Source organism: Glandiceps talaboti, chromosome 8 (assembly GCF_964340395.1).
Source record: "Glandiceps talaboti chromosome 8, keGlaTala1.1, whole genome shotgun sequence".
NCBI classification, from domain to species: domain Eukaryota; kingdom Metazoa; phylum Hemichordata; class Enteropneusta; family Spengelidae; genus Glandiceps; species Glandiceps talaboti.
This window is the reverse complement of record NC_135556.1, coordinates 11,109,371-11,135,180: the sequence shown is the minus strand read 5'-3', so window position 1 is coordinate 11,135,180 and position 25,810 is coordinate 11,109,371. Positions and strand designations below refer to the sequence as shown.

At 33.9% G+C, this 25,810-nt stretch overlaps 1 protein-coding gene across 1 annotated transcript in view; it reads left to right on the top strand.

Annotated features, from left to right (window-relative positions):
• The window catches only part of LOC144438551 (P protein-like), a 42,090-nt gene that overhangs the window by 5,841 nt on the left and 10,439 nt on the right, over positions 1–25,810 (top strand). Inside the window, exons 3-14 of the mRNA XM_078127630.1 lie at positions 12,614–12,712; positions 16,224–16,281; positions 18,228–18,300; positions 18,992–19,229; positions 19,765–19,918; positions 20,988–21,125; positions 21,520–21,701; positions 22,218–22,356; positions 22,881–23,013; positions 23,577–23,724; positions 24,481–24,538; positions 25,458–25,563. Coding sequence (XP_077983756.1) covers positions 12,614–12,712; positions 16,224–16,281; positions 18,228–18,300; positions 18,992–19,229; positions 19,765–19,918; positions 20,988–21,125; positions 21,520–21,701; positions 22,218–22,356; positions 22,881–23,013; positions 23,577–23,724; positions 24,481–24,538; positions 25,458–25,563 — 1,526 coding nt within the window. The remainder of the gene's footprint in view (positions 1–12,613; positions 12,713–16,223; positions 16,282–18,227; positions 18,301–18,991; positions 19,230–19,764; positions 19,919–20,987; positions 21,126–21,519; positions 21,702–22,217; positions 22,357–22,880; positions 23,014–23,576; positions 23,725–24,480; positions 24,539–25,457; positions 25,564–25,810) is intronic.

Below are 25,810 nucleotides of genomic sequence, written 5' to 3'. Positions count from 1 at the left end.
TTTGACCATAAATTTCCTGTATTAATTTTACGAAATTATCAATGACATAATAACAAAACGGGGGTAAATTTTTAACAATGTTAATTGACCAACTTAAGAGGCGCTTTATAAAATGAATGCTAAATCTGGGTAACTGATATCAATATAGAAATTTCGACCATAAGGACAATCCAGGTTACGGAGTAAATTTTTTAGAAATATCATTTGACATGCTAGGTAGATTTTACTTTGGTCCAATCTGATGAAAATCTGGTGAATTAGGTCAGCTCAGTATCTCATTACCTTTATTTCCATGTGAATCATTCTCATATTAAATGTTTAAGTTTTCATCTTCATATAGGGCAGAGATCAAGACCTAAACATAAACATGTAAAACAAAGAATAATTTGGGGCGAAATTGAAAGTGATAGAGTTAATAGAACAAGTATATGAGCTTATAAATCAGACATTAGTCAGATTAATGTGTTTGGTCATAATATTCAACTCCTGTAGGGGCATCTATCATTTGACAAACTACAGATGAAATATGCGGCTATATTTATGAATTATTAGGCTATAATCTGAATGTGTGTGTCGGTGAACTTTTCAATGATAAATAAATGTATCCCTAGTTGGAACTATTCCTCATGGTAATAAAATACTAAATAATAAAAGCACATACAGTAGTTGTGGATGGGAAAGTGATGGGTTTTCAGCATGAGCAGAAGGCTAATTAGAATGCTGCTTGTTAGTATATTGTGAAGGTCAGCTTCGTGTGTTTAATGTGGTATGCTATATGTGCCTCAGAAATAAAAAGCATAAAGTTTTGCTGTTACTTTGTTCAAGAATACACAAACCCATTCTCAGTTAAAATCAAGGAAAAAATTTAGGGGTCACCATGCAAATTTTTAAAATAGAGGTCAAAATGTTATCAAAATTAAACCAATATGGCCGCTGTGTTAACTCTCAAGGAAAATACAATATTGTCTATGTCCTTGAAAACAAGCTGATAAGCCCCAAATTTCTTGCATTATTTCAAAGGGAACAGGAACAAGCTTTCATACGACAAAGTTTGGAGAGAATTGAACAACTTTGATTTTCAGGGAGATTTGTCCCTTATTACCCATACATGAAGGGCACATTCAACCTAAATCACACCATATCATATTTTCTGACAATGTCACTGTTGCTTTGTTATGTGTTTTCTGTGAACTAAATAGCTAAATAACAAACATTGATAAAATATGACAGATTAAAATCTCATTGTGCCAACAATTTGACACAAATAACTGGCAGTGATACGTCAAGCTGTATGTACAATGAAATGCAACTGGTCATGTGATGTAGATGGCTGAGATAAAGTGTGTATATACGTGAATGGCTTGTCTTCAACAAAATCACAGTTGGTACACAGGAAGATTTGAAAAAAAACATTTTAGTGATTCTAAATTTTAATTATTCTGTAGTGTTTTTATCCAGGCTTAAAGGAAACAAAGGATGTTATTTTTATAATCATTATCAATTTGTTTTTGTTTTTTTACACTATTGTTATCTCTGTGGATGTACCATCTCAAGGCTATACCAAAACAATTTAACATTGTCCCAATGTCTACATCCCTTGATTACCATACAGGACGTTGTTTGAAGTTGACAACAGCTGAGAATGTAGCACTTTTTATCTATGATGATAGCATTAAGTACTAAGGCTGTGGTAGTATCAAAGTTCAAAGTATAACCTGGAACAGCCTTGCCTGTTCTACAGTATAGCCTGGAATCCATGCTGTCCTGTTCTACAGTATAGCCTGGAATCCATGCTGTCCTGTTCTACAGTATAGCCTAGAATCCATACTGTCCTGATCTACAGTATAGCCTGATGGAATCCATGCTGTCCTGTTCTACAGTATAGCCTAGAATCCATACTGTCCTGATCTACAGTATAGCCTGATGGAATCCATGCTGTCCTGTTCTACAGTATAGCCTAGAATCCATGCTGTCCTGTTCTACAGTATAGCCTGGAATCCATGCTGTCCTGTTCTACAGTATACAAAACTTTGAGATATTTAGAAATGGATATTGCATGTAGATTATTGTAGGAGAAAAATTAATTTCCGAGGAAATTTAAATAAATAGATAAATAAAAAATTGTCATACTTATTTCCTCAATAAAGATAACAAGTTTGCTATTGAATTTAATATTATTCTTTTTACACAAATGTTATTGATATATTATAAACGTCATTCATAATGTAGATTTCATTCAAGTATATATATATACTGATAATTCCATCTCCCTAAGTAACATATCTATATTTCTATCCTAATTGCTTATCACATGTTTACAAACTTTAGCAAGATCTAATAGACGAGTTCCGATAAAGTATATTGAGTAATCAATGTTTACCATGAATGATAGCATTGTTTTTTATTGTAACTGTTTGGGTTAGTGCTGCGCCATGATTCGTGCAAGGGTCAAGCACAGTTGATGAAACTGATAAGTTTTGATAATCCTCAGTGATACTACAGTAAATCGCCCTTCAGGTGTTGACAGGAAATTCAGTCTATTGGTCAACAACTTGTACGTCACTAGGTGTAGATCAATGATCGTAGCATGTGTTCCAGAAATAAAATTTTTGAAAACTTTTGCTGTTATTTATTTTCTGTAAAATCATGAACAAAAAACAGTGGTGTCCAAATTGTTTAGATAGAGGTCAAAAACGATTAACCTGTAGAATCCAAAATGGTTGTCTAGTGCTTTCCTTCATCGAATCTTAAGATCTCTGAGAGTCTCCTTACTGATTCGATACCATGTTGATTAGCATCCAGACTACTAAGGCCCAAAAATAGTCTTGTCAGAACATTTTGTCTAAACTTGTTCGATGACGCATGTTTTTTTTCGTTTTGTTTTTTTGTTGTTTTTTTATTCTCAACAAACCTGTCACTCAATCAACTATTTATGGCAGTTACTGTTCTTTTATTTAGTACTTTAGAGCAAGTGTGTATGTGGGGCGGATGTCATTTGCTTGTTCATGACTGGCTCTGCAGTTGTCTTCACTGAAGTAGGGAGGATTATTTTTGTGTTTCCCCTTGGATCTGCAGACTGCATGGGCTGGACAAACGCACACAAAAACTACACCGACGCGAGGGTATTAAGTGATGCTTGTGCTGACAACTTTGTTTTGGCCTAAAATGGCCATTGAATGCAATGTTAACCTGTGTGGGGAAAATGACATCACTTGAAAGCAAGAATAGATGCAGTGACCCCTAAATTTCTCCTTCATTTCTTTTTCAAAAGGAGGCTTTGATATGGAGAAAATTGAAGAAAATTGAACAAATTTGATTTTCAAGCAAAAGACTGTTGACACAAATCCTACCTTTAACCTCTTACATTTAGTATGTCAGGAAGAAGAACATCGATACGGATTTATTTTTAAAAAGTAAAAAAAAGTAGATAAAATGTCTGTCATCTGTATATGTGCATGAAATTCAATACTTGAGGAGTGTCTTCATGAATGGAAACACACATACTATGGTCATTTAGATATTACTTTTCACTAGTAACTACCTTTGGTATGCATCCATGCAGAAAGGATTGCTTTATGAGTCTTTCACCTTTGACCTTTGCCTGCATGTATGTCTGGGCAGAGACAGTCTGTAAATAACTCATGCAATCTTTAATATAATCACACTCCTTTCAGCTTACTGGTTTTGTTTTTTACTTTTTTCGTCGCGATCCGTTTGAGTCAGTTTTTTGAATGAGTGTGTGGGGGATATAGACACCGCTTTCAAGATTGCCACGTTTTGCTTATTCACCAGTTGTATTTTTGCTACGGATATATCAACATAAACTTTGATAGGCAATATTATTATTATTATTATTATTTCTTGTAAAAAATAACATGCTACATGTGCGCTTCAGCGCATTGTACGGACTGAAGTTAAAAAATTACAAAAGTAAATAAATGAGGAGAGAAAATAACAGTACACACAGAAGGGGAAAAAATACATAGTAATGTTGTAATATGTTGAGAGTCTGTTATACATTACAAGTGGATTTTTTATCTTGTATAAAAACGCTTAAAAACATTAAAATTGACATTTTTTAGCTCAGATGTTTTTTGTTAGATTTTAAACGATTGTAAACTTGTTACATATTGTAATTTGAAAGCTTTTCAAATTTGTGTGGTCGCGACATGTTTTATGATAATTAAATTTCACTGAAGTCATAAAATGCATTAATTTTACCAACTTTTCGTATATAATTGTACTGCATCACCTCCCTGGCGTACGTGTTCAATTTGTAAGAATTCTGATATTATTAGGTACACTTCTCAGTCAGGTTAAATAAAGATTGTACTTCATAACTACATTAAATTCATCAAATATTTGCATCTTGCTATGCTATGATTCTTACATTGCTACTTTGCAGTGAGTTGTGACCCCTGACCTCAACTGCCAGAGTTCTCACATCACTAACTTCTAGTAGATCAAGTAACCGTCTGAGAATGATAAAAAAAGACATATCTGAAAATAGCAGATTCTTTACATTAAGGATTATATTAGAATCCATATAATATTGATTTAGAATTGCCAGATGTAATTATGATTTTAATTTCAAAGTAGGCAGGTTATTTAGACACCCATGACTGGTTGGAGTACATTAGTGTCGACCTAAATTACACACATTTAACAGACTTTGGTCACTTCGAATGCACTCAGCTCCGATAAGACATGCAGTCAATTTGTTCCTGTAAAGTTCTTTCACCTGTGAATCGATCCATACATATTCACCCATAATGCATTGTACCGTTGCAGTTATCATGTGTGATGGTAGTGAATTGTAGTCATGGTAACTACAGACAATATCATCAGACATCGCTGAAACAGTGTATGGCCCATGCTGAGTTTCAGTGGTGTCTGATGAATTTGATTATAACTTAATCAGTGAGCTAGAGAAAGTGATATTGGCAAAAGTTCAATCAGTAAGCTACAATGTACCATGCGATGTAAAATCTGTTAGGTTTCAATAGCGTTAGGATCTATTAACATTACAGTATAGTTAGTCTTGGTTACCCACACTCTTATCGTTTGTCATCTTGCATAATGACCATGATGACTACTACCCCCCAGAGGGAAAATATATTCAAATTTTATGTGACTTTCACTTTCAGTGAGGAGAAATGCATTATGGGTACAGTGCACTGCTAAGAATGGGACATTAAGTATATAATCCCAGGCCATTCAAGGTCCTGTCTGTGTCACATGTTTGACAGTCCAGAGTAACAGATACCTGTTAATTTGAAATAATATTATATTTACAAACACAATGTAAGGACTTTAATCACATGATTTGTGCATCCTAACCAAAAGCAGAAGACATGCACATAAATTTTGTATACTATCGTGCCCCCCCCCCCCCCCCCCACACACACACACACACCGACTCTTGGGGAAGTCACTAAGCCATTAAGTGAGAGCTCCCAATGACAAGGAGCTTGCTACATTTGTAACTGACACTTAGTGATACAGTAGCAAAATATGTGCAGTAGACGTTTTGCGCAATCAAGGGGAACTAATTCATGCATAAATGAATTAAGCTACTATGTAGGTCAACATATTGGGTATCATTAAAATTTTGTATTATAATATTAAAAAATGTATGTTGTATGCTAGTAGAAGCTACAATTCACTAATATTTAGTCTAAATTGTCAGTTGTCACAACCATGCATTTCTAACCCAAATATTTTAAGGGGACTTAAAGGTGATTCAAAATGCTCAGATTCACTATCGCTAATTTGCTAGACGACATATTTGTGAAATGCATTCTGGTTATAAAACGTTTCAAAAGCGTCTGCAAACACTTTAAAATGACCTTTTTTCAGTCACTTCCCTTCGGATTTACTTCGAGAGTTTTCGGGTATTTCCGGTCCCACTTAGACCACGGGATTTTATGACGTCATAAGGGGTACACGTTAGCACTAAGACTATGACGAGCGTAGTCACTAGGTGAACAAAACTCAACAGCATTGTGAAAAAAAATACATTGCTAGTGGTTATAACAGACATCAGTAAACAAAAACTACACTCTACATGTCTTATTAACCAACATTTACCGATATTTACTCACACTTTCTGACTAATTGGCAGTGTTTGTGGGTATAAATGCTAAAATATTATCTCCCCATATTATGGCAAAATAAATCAAAACGGCTAGACTACAGTGTAGATATACATAAACACTTGTAATGTCGCTCGTGTGTTTCAATTTATTTATCTGATCTTTTTTATTATTTGCCGATGAGAAGCATTACAATATCTTCGACAGGCATGGCGTCGACAGCATATTATAGCCCACTATACTCGACTATACTCACTGATGTCGCCTTTTGAACGGCGCATTTAGCAACAAAGTAAACATATTTATCTTGAATAAATATACTAGCTATTAGATTGCCATATTATCAGCAATACAATTGTAAAGAATTGAGGAAATTTCGTGAGTTTAGTGTTGTCATTTACGTGACTTTAGCAACTCGTCTGGAAGAAAACTTGTATGGTTTCCCTTGTTGCGATAATACCTAATTTAATGCAACAAGCGGCCTATTTAATATTCATTAGAAGAATTCTGTAACGAATCATGGTATTCGAAGTATACAGTTTAGGAAACCAACAAATCAAATATCGCGATGTGTTCATGATATTAAATATGATTGGACAATATTGACGTCGGCAATCAAGGTCGTGACCCCAGCACATGGTTATGAAAGAAAGACTGCAACTAGATACTTGGCTAGTCACGTCCGGTCCAGTTTCTCAGGGTTTGTTTTGAAGTTAGAGACGTTATTTCTGTACAACTTGAAGAATTTAACAATATATATGATTGATAAATATGGATTACATCAACACTTGGATCAATTTAACCCGACCCGAGTGCGCTGTGCTCTCCCGATTCCATACGTACATTGTACATACACTGCTTCACCTTTGATCGGCGGAACTATCCTAGTATAAACTTATTACTGCCGTGGCCGCGGTGACTGCACAAAACTTGACAACACTACCCCTCTACCGATATATAATAATCACCTGTACACCGTGATAAAAACAAGCAATAATTCGAGTCCCCAACAAGTCGATAAGACCTACTTCTGTTCTGTCCAATCCGAATGCGAGTTTCTTAGGTTTTATATGGGTTTCAGACTCGGACTAGAGTATTACGCCCTAGACAATAATAGATGTAAACTTGTGTTCACAAGCCAAACATGTGACAATACAACGAAAACTGTGAAAAATTTACAGGTCAGTCTCATTTTATATATGGACAACAAAATTAGGTCGGTCACAGTTCCATTTACATGATGCAATGACTCAGAGCGTACTTCCATATGCTGGGAGCAAATCGAATCAATTAGTGTATTATGGGACCAACACATATATTGTGGCACATGTCCCGATACGCCTTCTTGAAGTTTCCCATTGGTATTCTAATAGCTAGTATATTTATTCGAGATGAAATATGTTTACTTTGTTGTTAAAATGCACTGTTCAAAAGGCGACGCGAGTACGATTGGGCTAAAATATGCCATCCTTGGCCCGGGATGCCGTCAAACGTCACGACGGTATCGTAATGCTTCTTGTCGGCAAATAATAAAAAATCAGATAAATAAAAGTCAATGAATGTGAAACACACGACATTACAAGTGTTTATATATATCTAGTCTAGCCGTTTTGATTTATTTTGCCATAATATGGGGAGATCATATTTTAGCATTTATACCCACAGACACTGCCAATTAGTGAGAAAGTGTGAGTAAAAATCGGTAAATGTTGGTTAATAAGACATGTAGAGTGTAGCTTTTGTTTACTGATGTCTACTACAACCACCAGCAATGTATTTTTTCACAATGCTGTTGAGTTTTATTCACTTGTTGACTACGCTCGTCATTAGCTACGTGTTAACCATGTCTCCTTATGACGTCATAAAATCCCGTGGTCTAGGTGGGACCGGAAATACCCGAAAACTCTCGAAGTAAATCCGAAGGGAAGTGACTGAAAAAAGGTCATTTTAAGGTGTTTGCAGACGCTTTTGAAACGTTTTTAAACCAGAATGCATTTCACAAACATGTAGTCTAGCAAATTAGCGATAGTGAATGTGAGCATTTTGAATCACCTTTAAAGTTCCTCTTCTTCACTGGGTTACCAGTACTGTCAATTTAGTAGGTAAATGTTACTTTAAATTATTCATGTCATGCAGAACGATAACAATGCAGAAAAATTATTTAAAATTGAGTTGTCATAAATTCAACCCCAGTGACTATGTTGAAATGTGTCTATGTCAGTAGCAATTATACGTCATAGAATATGACTTCATATTGAACCTTGACCTCAAGATGATAGACAACTTCCTCCTTTCCACATATAGTCATATCTTGTATCAGAAGTTTTATCCTTTGCTATTGGTTCACTAGTCTGTAAGGTATGCCATAACGGGGCACCCTCACATCAAGCCTTCTCAGAGAGAGGAGGTTTGTGAGGGTGGAACGTACGACACGACATATTTTATAGTCTGTTGGTTCACTGTTCTTGAGCTTTTTACTTGTTTGTCTTTTTTTGTGTGAAGTCCCTAAATGAACACTTTCATGGATTTATGAGTTATAAAAAGTTTATTATCATTATAACTGATAATTATATTGTAATATGGCCACCTTTTTTACTCCAAGCATGATTCATTGAGTGTTTGTAAACTGCATGACCTGTGTAACTATATACCAATATGTTAGAAAGTGACGAGTCAGCAGTTGTTATTTTTCATTCTGAATGTAGATATTTGCAATTCATTATGTGTGTTACAGTAATGTATATATTCAGATTGCTTCAGAGCTGTTCGTGTAATGTACTAATATTACTAAATATTGCTTACGTTAATGTGGAAATATACAATTTTTCATGGCTTTCTAATTTTTGGGTTCATTTCATTTCATTTCGTCTTAAGTGATTAATTTGCCAACTCTTATAATGCAATAAGAGTGAGAATATGTTTTTCTACATTACATGTACATGTATGTATGTAATCATTCCAAACACTGACTTGATTTCAAATGAAGCATTCTTGGTACTCAGATCTCTTTTCTCTCTCTTTTCTCTCTTTCTATTTTTCTTCTCCATTTCTCCTTCTACGGAATACTGAATTCCTATCCCAAGGCTATGCATTGGTACAGGGAATTCTATTGTCCTTGTCGAATTCTCACTTCATCCTCCCTGCTTATGCTGGCATGCTTTGTTGTTGTAAGTCAGACAGACTCTAGTCAGTCTTCAAATTATTCAAACATTTCAAAACGTATGCTACTGTCTAATTTGCTGTCTGGAAATTTGTTAATATTTTTAAAACCTCTAATAGTATACTACCATCTAATTTGCTGTCTAGAAATGTTTTAATATTTCAAAACCTCTAATAGTATGCAACTATCTAATTTTGTTGTTTGGACACTTTTGTTTTAGATTTTTTTTTTCGTGAATTTTCTAATCATTAATATGTGGTATTTGTTTGGCTGTTAATGTCACTGTTTTGACGTAATGTTTTTTTTTATATGACACCCACCCCAAGTACTATTGTTTTGTTGTTGTTTTCTTTTTCCCCATTAACAAGTTTTGTATCTTTCATAAATAGAGATATAGTCGCACTGAAAGTTTTCCAAAACTCACACTTCACTAAAAGGAAAGAAAATCGAACACATTTAGAATAAATTATTTGCATTGTTAATGCTAAGCACTAAAATAGTAGTTTCAGTGTTTTACATACATGTATACCCAGCCTCTCAATACATCGCAAAAACCTAAAAAAAAAAAAAAAAAATGTGTAAAAAGTTTGTTATTGTACATACAACACCAAAGGTTTTACACATTTATTAATCTCTTTCAATATATTGAGTTCCAAACACCGACTTTGTCAATGTTTTGTTTCACATTGATTTTTCAAGTAGGAGCTTAAGCCATAATAAAATTGTTTTATGAATTCAAAATCCACAATAAATACCCAATCTTCATCTATATGGCCACTTAAAATAGAAGCTTTTTATTTTATAATGTCTGGATTTTGATCAAATTATTAATCGCACAGATTTATTCTAATACCAGTGCTATTGGTATATGTTTAAAAATTATATGTATATTTAAATATGTCGTATTTGTCATCTTAGTTTAAATCTAACATCATTATAGATATGGTGTACCTGCCATGATTTGCAATACAACTTCATTACTTCATAAGCACAGATCCATTACATCTTTAATTTTCACAGAGCTCAAAGTTTTAAGCCTGATCACTTTGATATAAATGATAACTCAAAAATGTGTACTAGGGTCGCCCAAATAATTAAAGATTGGTTCAGTTTGCCAATAACATTTGAGGTCATCACTTTGTACACTTTTGAAAAATCGAAGTCTAAAAGTACACACTTATATTATCACACGGGTAGAAAACAACTCCAATTTGTACAACATACACAGACTATAAATGCCTATGGCTAATCGTAACCTTTGACGTCATGATGCAAATTAACATTTGTGGCGTGTTATTATAACCGAAAATCGGTATGAGCCAGTACAGTCCTCAAAAAATGCACCTCTCTAATTACATGTAATGTTACAATAGCTAATACGTAGCTCTAAGACTTGGCTATCTGACTTGACAATATCTGTCAAGTCAGTATTTTGAGTCAGATATGATTGACAAGACTTGGTGCTATTTAATATGTGCTGTGCCCGTTCTATGTTATGTGTAGTCTGCAAGAGAAAACATTAACTTGTTTGTAATTTGTTCAAATGTGTTTCTAATCCTCAAGTTTATTCCCCTATAAACCTAAACTTATCATAATACTGTCTTATCCTCCCATAGTCTGTAAAAAAAATGTATTGTGTGTTGTAGTCCAGAACCTTCGCATGTACGTTGTCCATTGTAATGTAAATGAGAAAACTAAAGCAAGAACATATTACTATTTATATCAACCCTCAATTGTGAATAATCAAGGGATTCTAATTTCACTATCTTTTGTCTCACCCCTTGAAGTCTAAGTTTTCACGGTTGTATACTAGAATGTTAACATGCCCCCAAACTGTTTAACTGATTGGCTGCCATGAATGACTCAATGCCCATAAATCGGGTGCCTTGTTCCTATATGACATGTTACGATTTCTACCATAATCTCCATTCATGTATAGGTTAAGTTCTTATTCTAACACAGAAATCTGTGCTGTCGTGGGACTGCGCTCATATAAATGTGATCATGTTATCGTGTCAGTCCCCACATGATTTTAGTTTCAGACTAGTGAGGTGAAGTTCTGTTTATGAGCAATTGTTTAAAGGAACTAACTAATCGCAACTGCTCGTCAATTTGCGATGGATTACTACTGACATGCGTCGTTTAGTCCTTGCCCAAGGGGGGGGGGGGGGGGTAGCACAGATTATTGTGCTAGAATAACGACTTCGCTATATGTGAGTGGAGATTATGGTAGTAATCGTAATAAGTCGTATAAGAACTAGACTGTATATGACAACCATACTTTGTTTACCCTTTGTCCAGCAGGGGTAGCACAGATTTCTGTGTTACAATAAGGGCTTTGTGAGTGGAGATGATGGTAGTAATCGCAATACGTCGTATACGAACTAGACTGTGTATAACACCCATACTGTGTCAATCTTCTGTGATGACATCAGCTCATTTTAGTCATTTGAAGCTGATGTTTCAAAGTCATTTTGTCGAAGTATCTTTCAACTATTTTGAAATAAATTTCAGTGTTTGATTGGCAACAATGTTTGAAAAAAACATTTGACATGGATAGTATAAAAGGAACTCTGTGATTGGTCAATTTGTCACTGGATAATGGCAGCTTGTAACCATTAGGGCATACTAAGAAATACAGCTATGAAAGCTTATAATACCCTTCAAGGGTGAAACAGAAAGATATACTGAAGTCAAAATCCCTTGATTACTCTAGGTAATAAATCCCTTCCTGAATTTTTTGACAAGGCAGCAGTACTATCTAAATGATGACAAGGTTGCATGCAGAAAAAAAATATCGTTAATCATTGTATAGAAACCCAACCTCCCTAGAGTGCCAAGCCACAGAATTCTAGAATTATCTGGCTGGGCATGTCATAGAAATAGTCAGTGATCACACTTTGCTTGGTGAATTACATCCCTGTCTCTACGATAGAATGACATACATACATGTACATGTGTATTAGTTTTATTAGTTTTTATCATAACTATACCTTTGCTGTGAAAGAGTGCTGTAACGTTATTGATTTTCCTTGACTCACTGTAACTCTTTCAGTGGAGTACGACTTTATTTTAATAGTGTGGTTTATCTTGCCTTCCATAATGCATTTGCTGTGGCTGCAGGTATACAGACCCTGTCTGTTCACCGGCTTTGTGTAATGAGGATGATAATATATATATATGTTGGAATGTGCCATTTCAGCTGATATATTTTCTGGACTTGTAGTGCTACGGTTCTGATTTTTTTTTTTTTTAATGTAACTTTGATTGCGTGCATGTCTAATGGATGATGTTTTTGTTATGGGAAGCCATTACGCTATCATTTTGTACATCTCTTCTTTCATGTTTGCACCTGCAGGAAAAACTTGGATAATGGACAGATTCACACTTTTGAAATGAAAGATCCTGAGAAGGTTAAGAAGAAGAGGAAATTGTGTCATTTGTCCAAACATACAAAGTAAGTTGACATCTTGTGTTTGCAAGTATTACTTATAGGGCCACCGTACATAGTTCTTAATGATTATTTTCACTCACAATTGCACTTGTGGGGTTGTGATGTTTTTATTTTTTCAATTAAATCATGCCATAGAAATACATTTTTTCTATTACATTCGAATTTTCGCCAGAGTAAACAAATATAGGATAGGTTGGGTCATTAAAAACAGAGTACGGCTGCTCTTTTAGAAATATTCTTTTATATCATGGTATACGTCAGAGTTTGGTCTGTCTACTTAACTACTCAGTTTAACAGGAGGTAGCAAATTGCAAGTTGTCTTTGTCCAGGATGGAAATGTGTGAGCTTTTTTTTCACTCCTTATTTTAGCCTTTTTGGTTTTGATTATATATTTTTTTTTTAATGTATAGATTCTGAATTTAATTTTATCTCTAAGTGTTGTTGATGGGAATGAATGAATGAATGAATGAATGAATGAATAAATAAATGAATGAATGAAAATGAAAAAATACTGTGTAGCACCAAAGGAAATAGGCTATTGTTCAGAAGCACTTTACGATGGGAAAGGTAAAGCATACAAACTAAGAATGACACAGGTTTGAAAGAAATTTTACTATAATCAAAATAAAAAGTCGAACTACGGTATATGAAAGTACTCCAAAAACAAATAATAAGATTTTCCAAAACACAAAAGAAATCTTGCCACTGTCATGAAGTTTTTAAAATTCCATCTAGATACCTGTTACATTGTAAAATGTTAAGTCTTCCAAATTTTCAATACATAGCCAGTAGACAGACTTATAGTCAGAGGTCATGAAATGTCAAATGGTACTGGACACAGACAAACTTATTGATTGACAAATACAAATCATAGTAAAGTACACATAGTTTTGATTGGAACAGAGACAACAGGACAGTGACTTGTCTGGTGATGAAAACTCTACAAAAAATGTATTAAACAATCGAGACAAAAACCTAGAGAAGCAAATGAACAAAAAATTGAATAGTAATTACTTACAGTTTCATTCAAAATGGCAGAAAATCGAAAAGAAAGTGAAGCTCTGTTCTTAGCATTTTGTTGGTATTTTTTTTGTCCATGTTTTATTGTTGATCTTCTGTTTTACTGTATATCCTTATGATTGTTGAAAAAAAATTAAAAATTAAAAAAAAAAATTACATTAAAATTTTTTTTAAAATTAAAACAAAATTTAAATTAAAAAAATTAAAAAAATCAATAAAAGGAAAACAAATTATAATTCTCTTTGTATGATACTGTGGAATTCCATACTTTATTTTTACTGAAAAGAGAAATTGTTTTGCCTGGATGTAGTTTTTTCTTCTGAATAACTTGAATTGTAGCCAACTTTTAATCTGAATGGTTTACACAAAAATACTCACACACATCTTGAATAAACTATTCTAGTATAAAGTTTATGTTAGTAATGCATGCCTTTGATTGCATTAAATCTTACCTTCTGTTGTTAGCACAGTTTTTGGCTTAATTGGGATTTCCTATACATTACAGTACACTGACCTGATGATATTCTTTTAACAAGGCGAAAGCTAGTCAGAACTATTGGAAACCCCTTGAGATGAGTTGTGTTGAGACTGTCCAGTTTTCATTTGTGTGTTTGTTACAGCGTAAAATCATTTAATATGCTAATTAAGTACTGTATACAAAGTTTGAGTACTGTCAATTGCAAGTGATGGCTATTAAAATAAGCTTCAGTGAGTAGAACACTAAAGTACCTTTTAATATGTAAGTAAAAATAACCCCCCAAAATTTATAAACTCTGAGTTTCAAACCGGGTGATTATTCGAAATTCAGTGTTTGTTTTATTACTGCATCATAAGATCACAATCTAAGAATCAAATCAAAGTAATGGCAAATAGAACTTTAGGATAAATGGCAATAAGATCTTTTATGTTTTATATATGTAAACATCTATTAGTGTTTTTATATAGGTTTAGAAACCTCAGTAACAGATTGGAAACTTTGATAACATTTTGCATAGATTTTCCATCCAGTGCCATAGTTTTGTTCGATGATCTACATGTATAGATCCTGTTATCTCAGGTAGATTTTACCTACTTGCCATCCTTAATAAAAAACACTGGGTGTACATATACATGTACCTGTGTTGTGTACCTTGCTACGCTGACATGGAGAAATGAATAAATAAATATTTCAAGTTAGCTATTAAAGAAAAAATTATTAAGAATATTTTAAGTTAATAATAAAAGAAAAATTATACAGTTTTGAAATACTTCATCAAAAAATTAAATTATTGACATATTTCCTTTATTATTTTCATTGATTTTCAAGAAATGTGTAAAAATGCAATTTAATTTTTCTTTGAGAAGGAATGACATAGATTTTGCATTTACATTTACATTTTAATATTTAGATGAATTTTTTAGGTGAAATATTTATATGGAATATTTTTCTATAAATAAAAAATATTGCATAGATGAGATTGCAGACTGATCAGAATATGTTGCTATTTGTAGGTGAAGGTCATATGCAAATTAGCGTATTTAACTTAACTAGAATTCAAGGAGCTATTTTACTGAGGTGTCTTTAAAGTAGAAGTATGGTGTGGACTGCATGTGAAAACATGAAATAGGAATTATAAAGTCATCAACTGATCTATCGGTATAGTGCAATGACTTCACAAGTATTTGTCAGACACCGGACAGTTTTACTGTAACATCATGTATCCACTTCTACATACAATAAAATCAGAAATTTTTATTTTTGTCAAAATGATTAGAATCTTATGTTTAAGGAAGTTAATTGTTTGATTTTGAATTACCTGTGAAGTTGAGATGAAATATGAAAAGGTAATAGAACAATGACAAGGGAATATATTAACTAGTAAATATGCCAAGTAAATTCTAAGCAACTACAGACAACCTTAACATCAGATTTCAATAAGATTGAGTTTCTGTATGCTTTGATATAAAATTGATAGCCATTCACTAGTAGCAATAACAATGATCAGACAATACAGCTAAGGATTATTTATTTAATCTATGTAATTTTTCATTTACTTTATTTATTTATTTTTTATCATTATCTATTTATCTCTGTCATTATATATTTATTTAGAAGTAAAGACATGACATATTACAAATGAAACAGTTTCCTTAAGCCTGTAAACTGGAATTTATTAGCAGTACATTCCATGCAGATATTTTAAGTCTAGATCCTGTAATTAATATCATTGTCCTATGGATAGGAGTTTCAAGGATATATGTGTATTGTATCTTATTTCTAAATTTGGGGAAAGCGCTGTTGTTGCTAAGTATGTTAACACATCTTGTCTATAAGATAGATATGTATGTATGTATGTATGTATGTATGTATGTATGTATGTATGTATGTATGCATGTACGTGTATGTGTATATACATGTATGTGTATGTATGTGTGTATGTGTGTATGTATGTATGTATGTATGTATGTATGTATGTATGTATGTATAACTTAATGATAATATTTATTTTTTCAGGCATCTTCTCAACAATATAAAAATAGCTGTGTTGTTTGCTTTGACAGTCCTATGTGCTGTAAGTATATATATTTCTTTGTTTCTTTATCATTGTATTGTCAAACCATGGAGGCGATTAAAAGAAGTAACACAAATATACAGATGTAGCTAAAAGATTAGAAATGCTAATATGAGTAAACAATGAAGTTTATGATTCTGTATTTCATTTTGATCAAATTATATTTGCATAATTAATGATTTTCAGTAATTAGATTGTATCTTAAGAATACAAGCTTCAAATTCCATATAAATTGGTAAATACAACAACCATAACAATGTCGTAAAAAGCTTGTTGGTGTAGTTTTTATCTTTAATGAGTCATTTGCATAGGTAATGATTTGGTGTAGCTTTTATCTTTAATGAGTCATTTGCATAGGTAATGATTTTCTTAAGAATACAAGCTTCAAAATCCATATAATTTGGTACATACATCAGCAATATAGTAAAGCGTACATCACCTAAAAAGGTTGTTGATGAATCTGTTATTTGTAATGAGTCATTTACATAATTAATGGTTTTCAGTAATCAGGCTATATCTGTCTCAGATTTCAAATTCCATATAATTTGGTACATACATCAACCATAATAAAACAATTATTACTATGTTATGACATAGCTATTACTTTGAATATGTCATATGAATAATTAATTATATAGGTTATTAATCTATATCTTAAGAATGCTTGAAATTTCATAATTCCATATAATTTGTCGCATACATCATATCAACCATGATAAACAGCGTGCATCCTATAAAGCCTATTGACATAGGTATTAGTTTTAATGTGTCATTTGCATAATTAATGATTTTCGGTAATTAGGCTTCACATTTCATATATTGTTGTACATTTATGATAACAAAGCACACATGTTTGAAATAGTTTGTTGATGTAGCTTTTAATTAATTTATAATCAGTCATTTGCATAATAGATTATTTTTATTAATTAAGCTATATCTGGAGAATGCAAGATTCAAATGTAATATAACTTGGTACATATACTTTGATGATAACAAACTTCATATGTCCTATATGGCTTGTTGATGTAGCTTTCTTAATAATTAATTTGCATAAGTAATGATTTCGGTAATTAGGCAATATCTTAAGTATGAAAGCTTAAAGTTTCATATAGTTTGGTATATTTGCTTATTAAGGAGTATAATATGCATGATGGGTCAGAATGTTGCATTCCTATAATTAATGTACTGGTATGTAGGAAGGAAAATCTAAAGGCTTTGCCCTTATGGAAGGCATTCAGTTTACATCTGGTAGAGTTAGGTTTAACTTAGGTCATTAATTAGATTGCATCCCAAGTCAGTATCATTGTTCTTGATATGCCATTGTTTGCTGTCAATGTTTTCAACACAACTGAGCTGTGGTTCAGTAGTGCTTAGTCATGGTGAGGTGGCTTTCTCTTTGTCAGCGTCTATCAATCAATCTGTCGGGCTGTTTGCATTTGTGTATGTAAACAACTTAAAGTCAAATGCCGCTAGACATGTTGCCTTGTTATTTGGTGGGTACCTGTATATTACTTACAATGCCTCGTTGTGAATAGGCCTTTCTAAAATTTGCCATGGTGGCACTCTATTTCCTGTCAGTGTGTATCTTGGGGGTATATATGGTACAGGTTACTTGGTTAATCATAGAGCACTGCTGTTTTCTTCGATGTCTGAACAATACGAAAAACATCCCTGATTTACACTTCTATGAATTACCAAGAAACAAAGCACTTAAGAAACAATACAGTGAGGTGATGATACCCCCAATTTGAGGTGCTGTATTCTCAATTTCCTGTTTGTAGTCAGGAATGGCCTCTTGTTCAAGACAAAGTGATTGGAGCAGGCTAATTGCAGCAATCAAACCCTCTGAAAATATTACATCATCAATCAACCCAGTCAATCATTGGTTAAAATCTACACTTATGCTAAGGTACAATACCATTGGTATTATTTCTTATATTTTGCAGGTGATAATGTCCATAAATCCTGAGAAAGAAGAAGGTGGCTATGCTGTAACTGTGTCTCAGGAAGAATCACATCGTATCCTTGTACAAAGTTTACAAAACAAAAACTAAAAACGAAATCATCTCATGGTTAAATTCAGATTTTCATAAAACAATCGTGGCAAAGATCTTCATTTTATATTTAAAGTATAGCGATTGTCTGATGCACACACTCACACCTCAGGGTCCAACACTACAAAAAGTAAGCCAGTTATTAAAGTGGAAAGGAAGTTCAAACAAACCTTTGTTTCTGAGCAGAAATATACATGATTGAAAAACCTTCTTCCCCAAGTTAATTTTGGTGTCATACATAAGTCAAATTTGATGATAGTCAGAACTTGGGATAGGTTTAATCCTAATCAGACTTGGAGCTTTAAAGGCCCATAATTCAATCCCAGGTTCTCACACTGGCACTTGCTTATAAATGGAGCCATAAGGAGTACATAGCATCATTCTTTTGTTTGACCAACTTTTTCTATTGCTCTACCTGTAACTGTTTTTCTCACACAAATTTTTAATCTTAATCCAAGCTGGACCTTTTAAAGGCAAGGGATTCAGTCCTAGGGTTTTACATTATGTGTTACCTTGTCAGTGAAGGCATAAGGATTACATAGGAGTATTCTTTTGTTCTGGACCAACTTTTTCTAAATCTTTTTTTTTTCTAAATCAACACAAGCCTGTAAGTCTGTTTCAACAATTACGTTGCTCTTCCCTAACATACCTCGCAGATCTTAATCTGACGGATTACAATGTTGACTCGTCTGCTGCGTATGTGAAGATTACGGCTAAAGGAGCCTTTAATGATCCAAAACGAGAAAGTTCAATATACAATGTCACCTTTATAGTTCAGAGGATAGGGAAAACCATTGAAGAAGTACCCTGGGTTTTACCAATATCCAAAGATACGACTTTAGAAGGTGGTGAACCAGCCGATTTCAGTCAAACGTTTTATTTGAACAGGGAAAGGTGAGAGTCATTATTACATATGTACCTGAGATTACTTACACTGATGTATGTACATGCTAATGGTATTTTCACTGCAGTGCAATACCAAAAATATTATTGCATACCTACATGCCGTTGGTATGCAAATGAGGATGCAATCGTTCATTCCAAAAGAAAGTGCATGATCGCATAGTGTCATTTTTATGGAAATTCGTTTTGTTTCAGATAAACATATGTATTAATAACAACCCCATGACATGTAAGGTCCAGTGTTGGTACTGGAGGGAGGGGGGTATTTTGCACTCGTGCTTGCAGTGTTTTCTGCTGCACTTTCATGAGCATAGTGAGTGAAAGTACTGCCACAGAGAACCCTGCAAGCACTTGTGCAAATACCCCAAGTACACCACTGGGTGAGAAACAGAAAAAAATAGGGTCACCCATATATAGGTATAGGATTACATATACAGGAAATAAAGCCATATTAACCACATCAGATTTTAATCAGATTGTCCTCAACTTTAATCTTATGTTGTTGTTTTTTCATTTTCTTTTCTAGCCCTGATGACAAGTATGTACTTATAGTCAGTGCAAATACAGAACCAACTATTGGCTTCTTTGTTAGTTATAATGGTTTACCCAAGACTGTAGAAGGACAAGTTATTTACGCTGCAGTCATCCTCTTTTGTGTCTATGTTCTTATATCTCTTGATGTAAGTCGAAACATTTTTTTCTCTCTCTCATGGAATATAATAAGTTTGTAGCCCCAAACAGGCTGTTACTTGGTCAATTAACATCACTATATGTTGTGAGTAGACATTGTTATGATGTTGTGAACTTGCCACTGAATTGAACAAACATATTTCACACAGTCCTTAAATAGTATTGGGGGGCTATGTCTTCAAATGTAGAAGACTTGTTAATTCTAGAATTGAATACCATGGGAGAGTAGAGTAAACAATAAACTGAATAATTAGATATATTCCCGTATATTTCTTAAGACGAGACAAACCCTTACATCACATGTAATTTCAGGCTGAATGAGTAAAATATTTTGCAATAATATGATTATACCTCCTCAAGCATAATTCATGAAAAATAGAGTTAACACAGTAGTTGGTGGCCATATTGGATGGTGGCCATATTGGATTCTAAAATGACTAATTTTGATAACATTTGACTTCTACTTAAAAAATGTGTATGGTGACACCTGATGGTTTTTTTTTGAACTAGGAATAAGTTGGAGTTTTCTTGAACCAAAGTAACAACAAATGTTTAAATAGTTTATTTCTGAGGCACATTTGACTTTAGTACAAAAATACAAGAACTTTATCATGTTATCACAGGGAAGTGTACACCACTTTTGAGGAGAAGGTACTCATAAGAGTTAAACTTAAGCGTTAAAGCTACACTAATTGTAACTTGAGTATTATTTTTTTGTTGAGACAACCAACAATATTATTCACTGAAATTCAATAATTAGACATTGTACATGTTAATTAGAGGTCAATGTTATACAGTAACAGGTTGAAGTCGTAATTCCATTGAGGGCACTGATTTTTGGGTGTGGACCCAAAAATCATTTTCATTGGATATATTGCACCATACTATGTGTACTGCTACACAGGTGATTCAATACATTTCATGGTGTATGATATTACAAATAAGCCAAACCAGTTTCAAAAAATGTTCCAATTGTAGTTAATACAGCTTTAACACGCTGCTTCCTAACTCTGTGTTTGAATATCAGAATCAATGTACATTTTTTTCATTTATTTATAGTTAGTGCATCGAACTCTAGCTGCTATGATTGGTGCACTTGCAGCACTAGCTACCCTGTCAGCGTTAAATGAGAGGCCGTCATTACATTATATTATGGAGTGGATTGATTATGAAACATTAGCTTTACTCTGGGGTATGGTAAGTATTGCAGACTGTAATACATTTTGTTTGACACTGCAATTATAATGATAGATCAGAAACCATCTACTCAGTTCAGTTGCAGTAAATACAGTCCGTTTCATGTTAGTGTTCACTGGCTCTGTTTGATGCAACCACGCAGAAAGGAATAAGGTGCCAATGCTGTGATATCTGTATTTGGCTGTCTGCATGATGGTACCTTTAATATAGTTCATTCCATTTAGACAAAAATGTAGCTAGAAACTGTATTCATTAAATCATGCTATCTTAAACTATAACATATGTAATTTCTCATTGGTTTCCGAATGATCGTATCAAAGAGAGAGAGTGAGTGAACGGTAACCTGCAACGTACTGTAATTGCAATTCTAACTTTATCTTTTTACTTGTTGTAGATGACTATGGTTGCCATTTTTGCCGATACTGGTGTTTTTGACTGGGCAGCATTAATGGCGTATAAGCTAGCTAAAGGTCGGATGTGGGTCCTAATTACAATACTGTGTATCTTTACTGGAGTAGTATCGGCATTTCTAGATAATGTCACCACTATCTTGTTGATGACTCCAGTTACAATAAGGTGAGTATAAACAGCTACATAGGTAGTAAACTGCTCCGTGTTCATTTTATGATCCTGAATTTGTTTAGATCTGTGGTCAGCGATAGCTGAATGGAGTGAAAGGGGTAGTAGGTAGAATATGGGGGGGGGGGGGGGGGGGGGGGGGTATCAAAACTATCATTTTTGACCCCTTGACTATTCAGATTTCTTCTAAATGCCTGAACTTTGTAAAGGTAGCAGTTCCTTAGAGTATGACTTACTTTTGTAGTAAAGTTTTCATGTTAACTTACAGTGCTGCATTGGCGCCCTCACTAGGGCAACAGTCCAATTCTTTTGTTTTAACAAAGTTTGTTTTTTGAAAAGTTTCTGTATCAAGTCTCACCCTCCTCTCTTGTACATCATCTACAAAGGAAGTGTGACAAGCTGTGATAATGTGTGTGTAAAGATCTCTGACTTAATCAGCCTGAGGGTGACTGTTAGGTTACTAATTTTAACATCAATTAACATGTCTCTTTTCTTTGATTGTTTTGTCTACAGGTTATGTGAAGTACTAAATCTAGACCCTAAGTTAGTATTGATAGCTGAAGTGTTGTTTTCCAACATTGGTGGCACTGCCACAGCTGTTGGAGATCCACCAAATGTCATCATTGTATCTAATAAGGAAATACAAGAAGCCGTAAGTAATGTATTCCTGTGATTCCAAATGTTGTGCAGACATAAGTACATGTATGTGCCATCTTGAATAGTCAAGGCATTAGGACTGTGATATCTATCTCTCCTGCAAACGATAAGGACGCACTTGCTGATTTATTTCACACCCTACACCTAGTCCACATAGAAATGATAACACAAATGTGCTGTCATATTCTTGTTGTCATGGTGTATAAATATGTGCTAGTGTGAAAGCCTTAAAGGGGAATGCAACACCGGATCATAAAGGCATGGACATTAACTTGTGGGTTGTGGAGAGAGTCATTACATGCAATTTCAGAGAAACATCAAATTGAAGTTGTCTCTCATTTGGGCGTCTTTGCTGTACAGGCCACATCGCCTCATTGGAATCAGCAGAAATGTTTATGCAGTGGTTGAACAATGAATATTCATGACCTCTAAAGAGCCTATTACCACCAGTGAAAACAGAGTGGCGTTCCCTTTTAAGCATACACCTTTTGTTAAAATGAAAACTCACTTTTATTACAGGGTATAGACTTTGCTGAGTTCACTCTACATATGTTTATTGGTGTTATTTTCTGTATGATTGCTGGTTACGGATTGTTGAGATTATTGTACAGAAATATGAAAATACAGAATACTGAAAGCCAAGACATAGCAGGTAAATTTCTTCATGATTAGTGCATTCACCATTAAAGATCTACATTTGTATGTCTTCAGAGAATTCACATTAATCTTTTTAATATGAATCTTTTAGAGTGAGAGGATCAACTTTTATCATGGCACACTGTAGTGTCAGGATTTTATAAGTCTACTGTAGTGCAGAATGACTTTGTGCCAGTTGTACTTCAAAAATATTTTTCGGATTAGCGCCCCCTAGTGGTCAATGTGTAAACTCTTTTGTTTTCTTATACCTGAACTATTATAGCATTTTCAAGATCTGCAGAACAGCACTTAGTAGTTTCCAAGATGTAAATTATTTTTGTTCCGATACATGAACTGTGGCATTTTCAAGATCCAGCATTGCTTTATTTATGACACATATTACAGCCATCAGTTTAAAAATAGTGATAATTATGTCGGGATTTTTTTGTGAACTTTCAGTCACTAGAATTGTTTTCTTCTGTTTGTCACACGTACACCTAAATAGGTATAACATGCATATGTGATACAGTAACACTCCCTATAAAGTTCATACCTTTGTTCTTTCTATCTCAATGATAGATATACATCGTGAGATTGAAATATGGAAGAGAGCCGCTGCAAGAATTGTACCAACGACTAAAGAAGAGAACACAGTCAAGGCATTACTTCTTGAGAAAGTTGTTAATTTGGAACACGATCTACACAGTAAGCTATATGACAGTAAAAGGTGAGATTTCTTCATGAGATCGAATGTTCATGGATGCTTGTTTCTAATGAAATTTGTACTCCCTTTTATTGAAGACTAAATTGCCAGTCACAATTGAACAACTGAACAGAGGTTTTGGTAGTGACAGTAGGCATATACGAATGTTTATCTGTCTGTCTATGTGTGCGTCTAGAAGTCTGTCTTTGTGTGCATGCATCTGTTTGGGTGAGTCTGTCTGTCTCTGTGGGTATGGGTGTGTCAGTGTCTATGTCTCTTCATGCATGTTTGTGTTTATGTCTGTCTGTACATAAGTCTGTCTGGATGAGTGCCTTGTCTGTGTCTGCCTTGAGTATGTATGTGCCTGTCTAGTACCCCCTCTGTGTGTGTGTGTGTGTGTGTGTGTGTGTGTGTGTGTGTGTGTGTGTGTGTGTGTGTGTGTGTGACTAATAAACCATTTGGCCGATTGCCGTCACTTCAAGTATGTTACTAGCTGTTTAGTTTGAAATTTTCTCAAAACAAATAATGAGAGATTATAAGGTTGAAAAAGAGTGACTTTTTTGGTAAAAAAATTCCATGCTCTAAAACATCTTACTATTAAAACAACATTTTAAAATGAATTTGCACGAGGACAGTGATTCAAAGATGTAGGGCATAGCAATTTAATCATTATTATAAATGAACTATCTAGAAAACTGACATTAACAACTGCATAGTTTCATCTTACATATGTATCATTTAAAATCAATATGTACAAACTGTTTTTGTTTACTTAACCAGGCACACAGAACAAGTAGATCCCTGTTGGCGAGACAAGTTAGCAGAATTAGAAGACAAGGTAAAGCACCTGTCTGAAATTTGTTGTCTTTTCACGTACAAGGAGGAATGTTATGAGGAAAAGGCCATTTCCAGACTGCAAACAGGAAATTGAGAATACAGCGCTCTCGCTCAAATTGGGTATCATCACCTCATAGTATTGTTTCTTAAGAGCTTTGTCCCTTGGTATTCTGTAGAAATGTAAATCAGGGATGTTTTTCATATTGTTCAGACATTGAGGAAATCAGCAGTGCACTATGATTAACAAAGTAACCTATCATGTATACCCCCAAGGTACATACAGACAGGAAGTAGAGCGCCACCATGGCAAATTTTCGAAAGGCCTATTAATTACTATGAGGAATGTAAATAGAGATATCCTTAATTTTAAAGCAGACAGTGGCCAATGTTTTGACTAGTTTATACCATTATATGATTTATCAAGTCACTTTTTTTCTAGTTTTGTATTCTTAACATGCTGTGCCAAATGTTATTAATCCAATCAGTTGTTTACTTTTGAAGTAATGAACTTTAGATGTGAAAAACAGTTAAAGTTATAAAAAAAAATGTTTAATCCAGAAAAAAGTAAATACCCAATTCTCATCCATATGGCCACTTTAAGCTTTTTACTGCTCATTTCATGTTAGCATTCACTGGCTCCATTTGATACAACCATGCAGAAACCAATAAAAAAAACTACACTTTAAGAACAAGGTCACAATTTCTTGCTACATTTTTACAAAATAAACCATTTAAACATACTACAACTAGACACAGCCATAAGGATGCAAATGTTTTGATATTTGTATTTGATGTCTGCATGGTGGCAAAAGAAAATATTTAAAAAAATTGTGCAATCAAGAATTTCAAGTGCCATTTTTTCCCCATGTTCATTAGAATGAAAATTGACCAAAATATTGTATTCGTTTTTTGTATTTCAGTACAAGGTAACAGACCCAGTGCTGCTAATCAAGTCCAGTATTGTGTTGGTTGTCACTATTCTGTTCTTCTTCACCTACAGTTTCCTACCCATAGATACCAACATAGGTAAGACTATATCAATATATAACTGCTGACATCAGACCGTACACAAACAGAACCTGTTACAAACAAAGAAAGTAAACAAATGAATTGGATTAATGACACTTGGCTCAGCATGTTGGATGGACAGAGACTTATATGACATTTCATGATTTGATATGAACAGCTGTAGGCCTCTTTACATAATAGTTCACGTTCACAAACAAATTAGAAGTCTCCCTGGCATTTCATGCAAATTAGAAGTTCCCCTGGC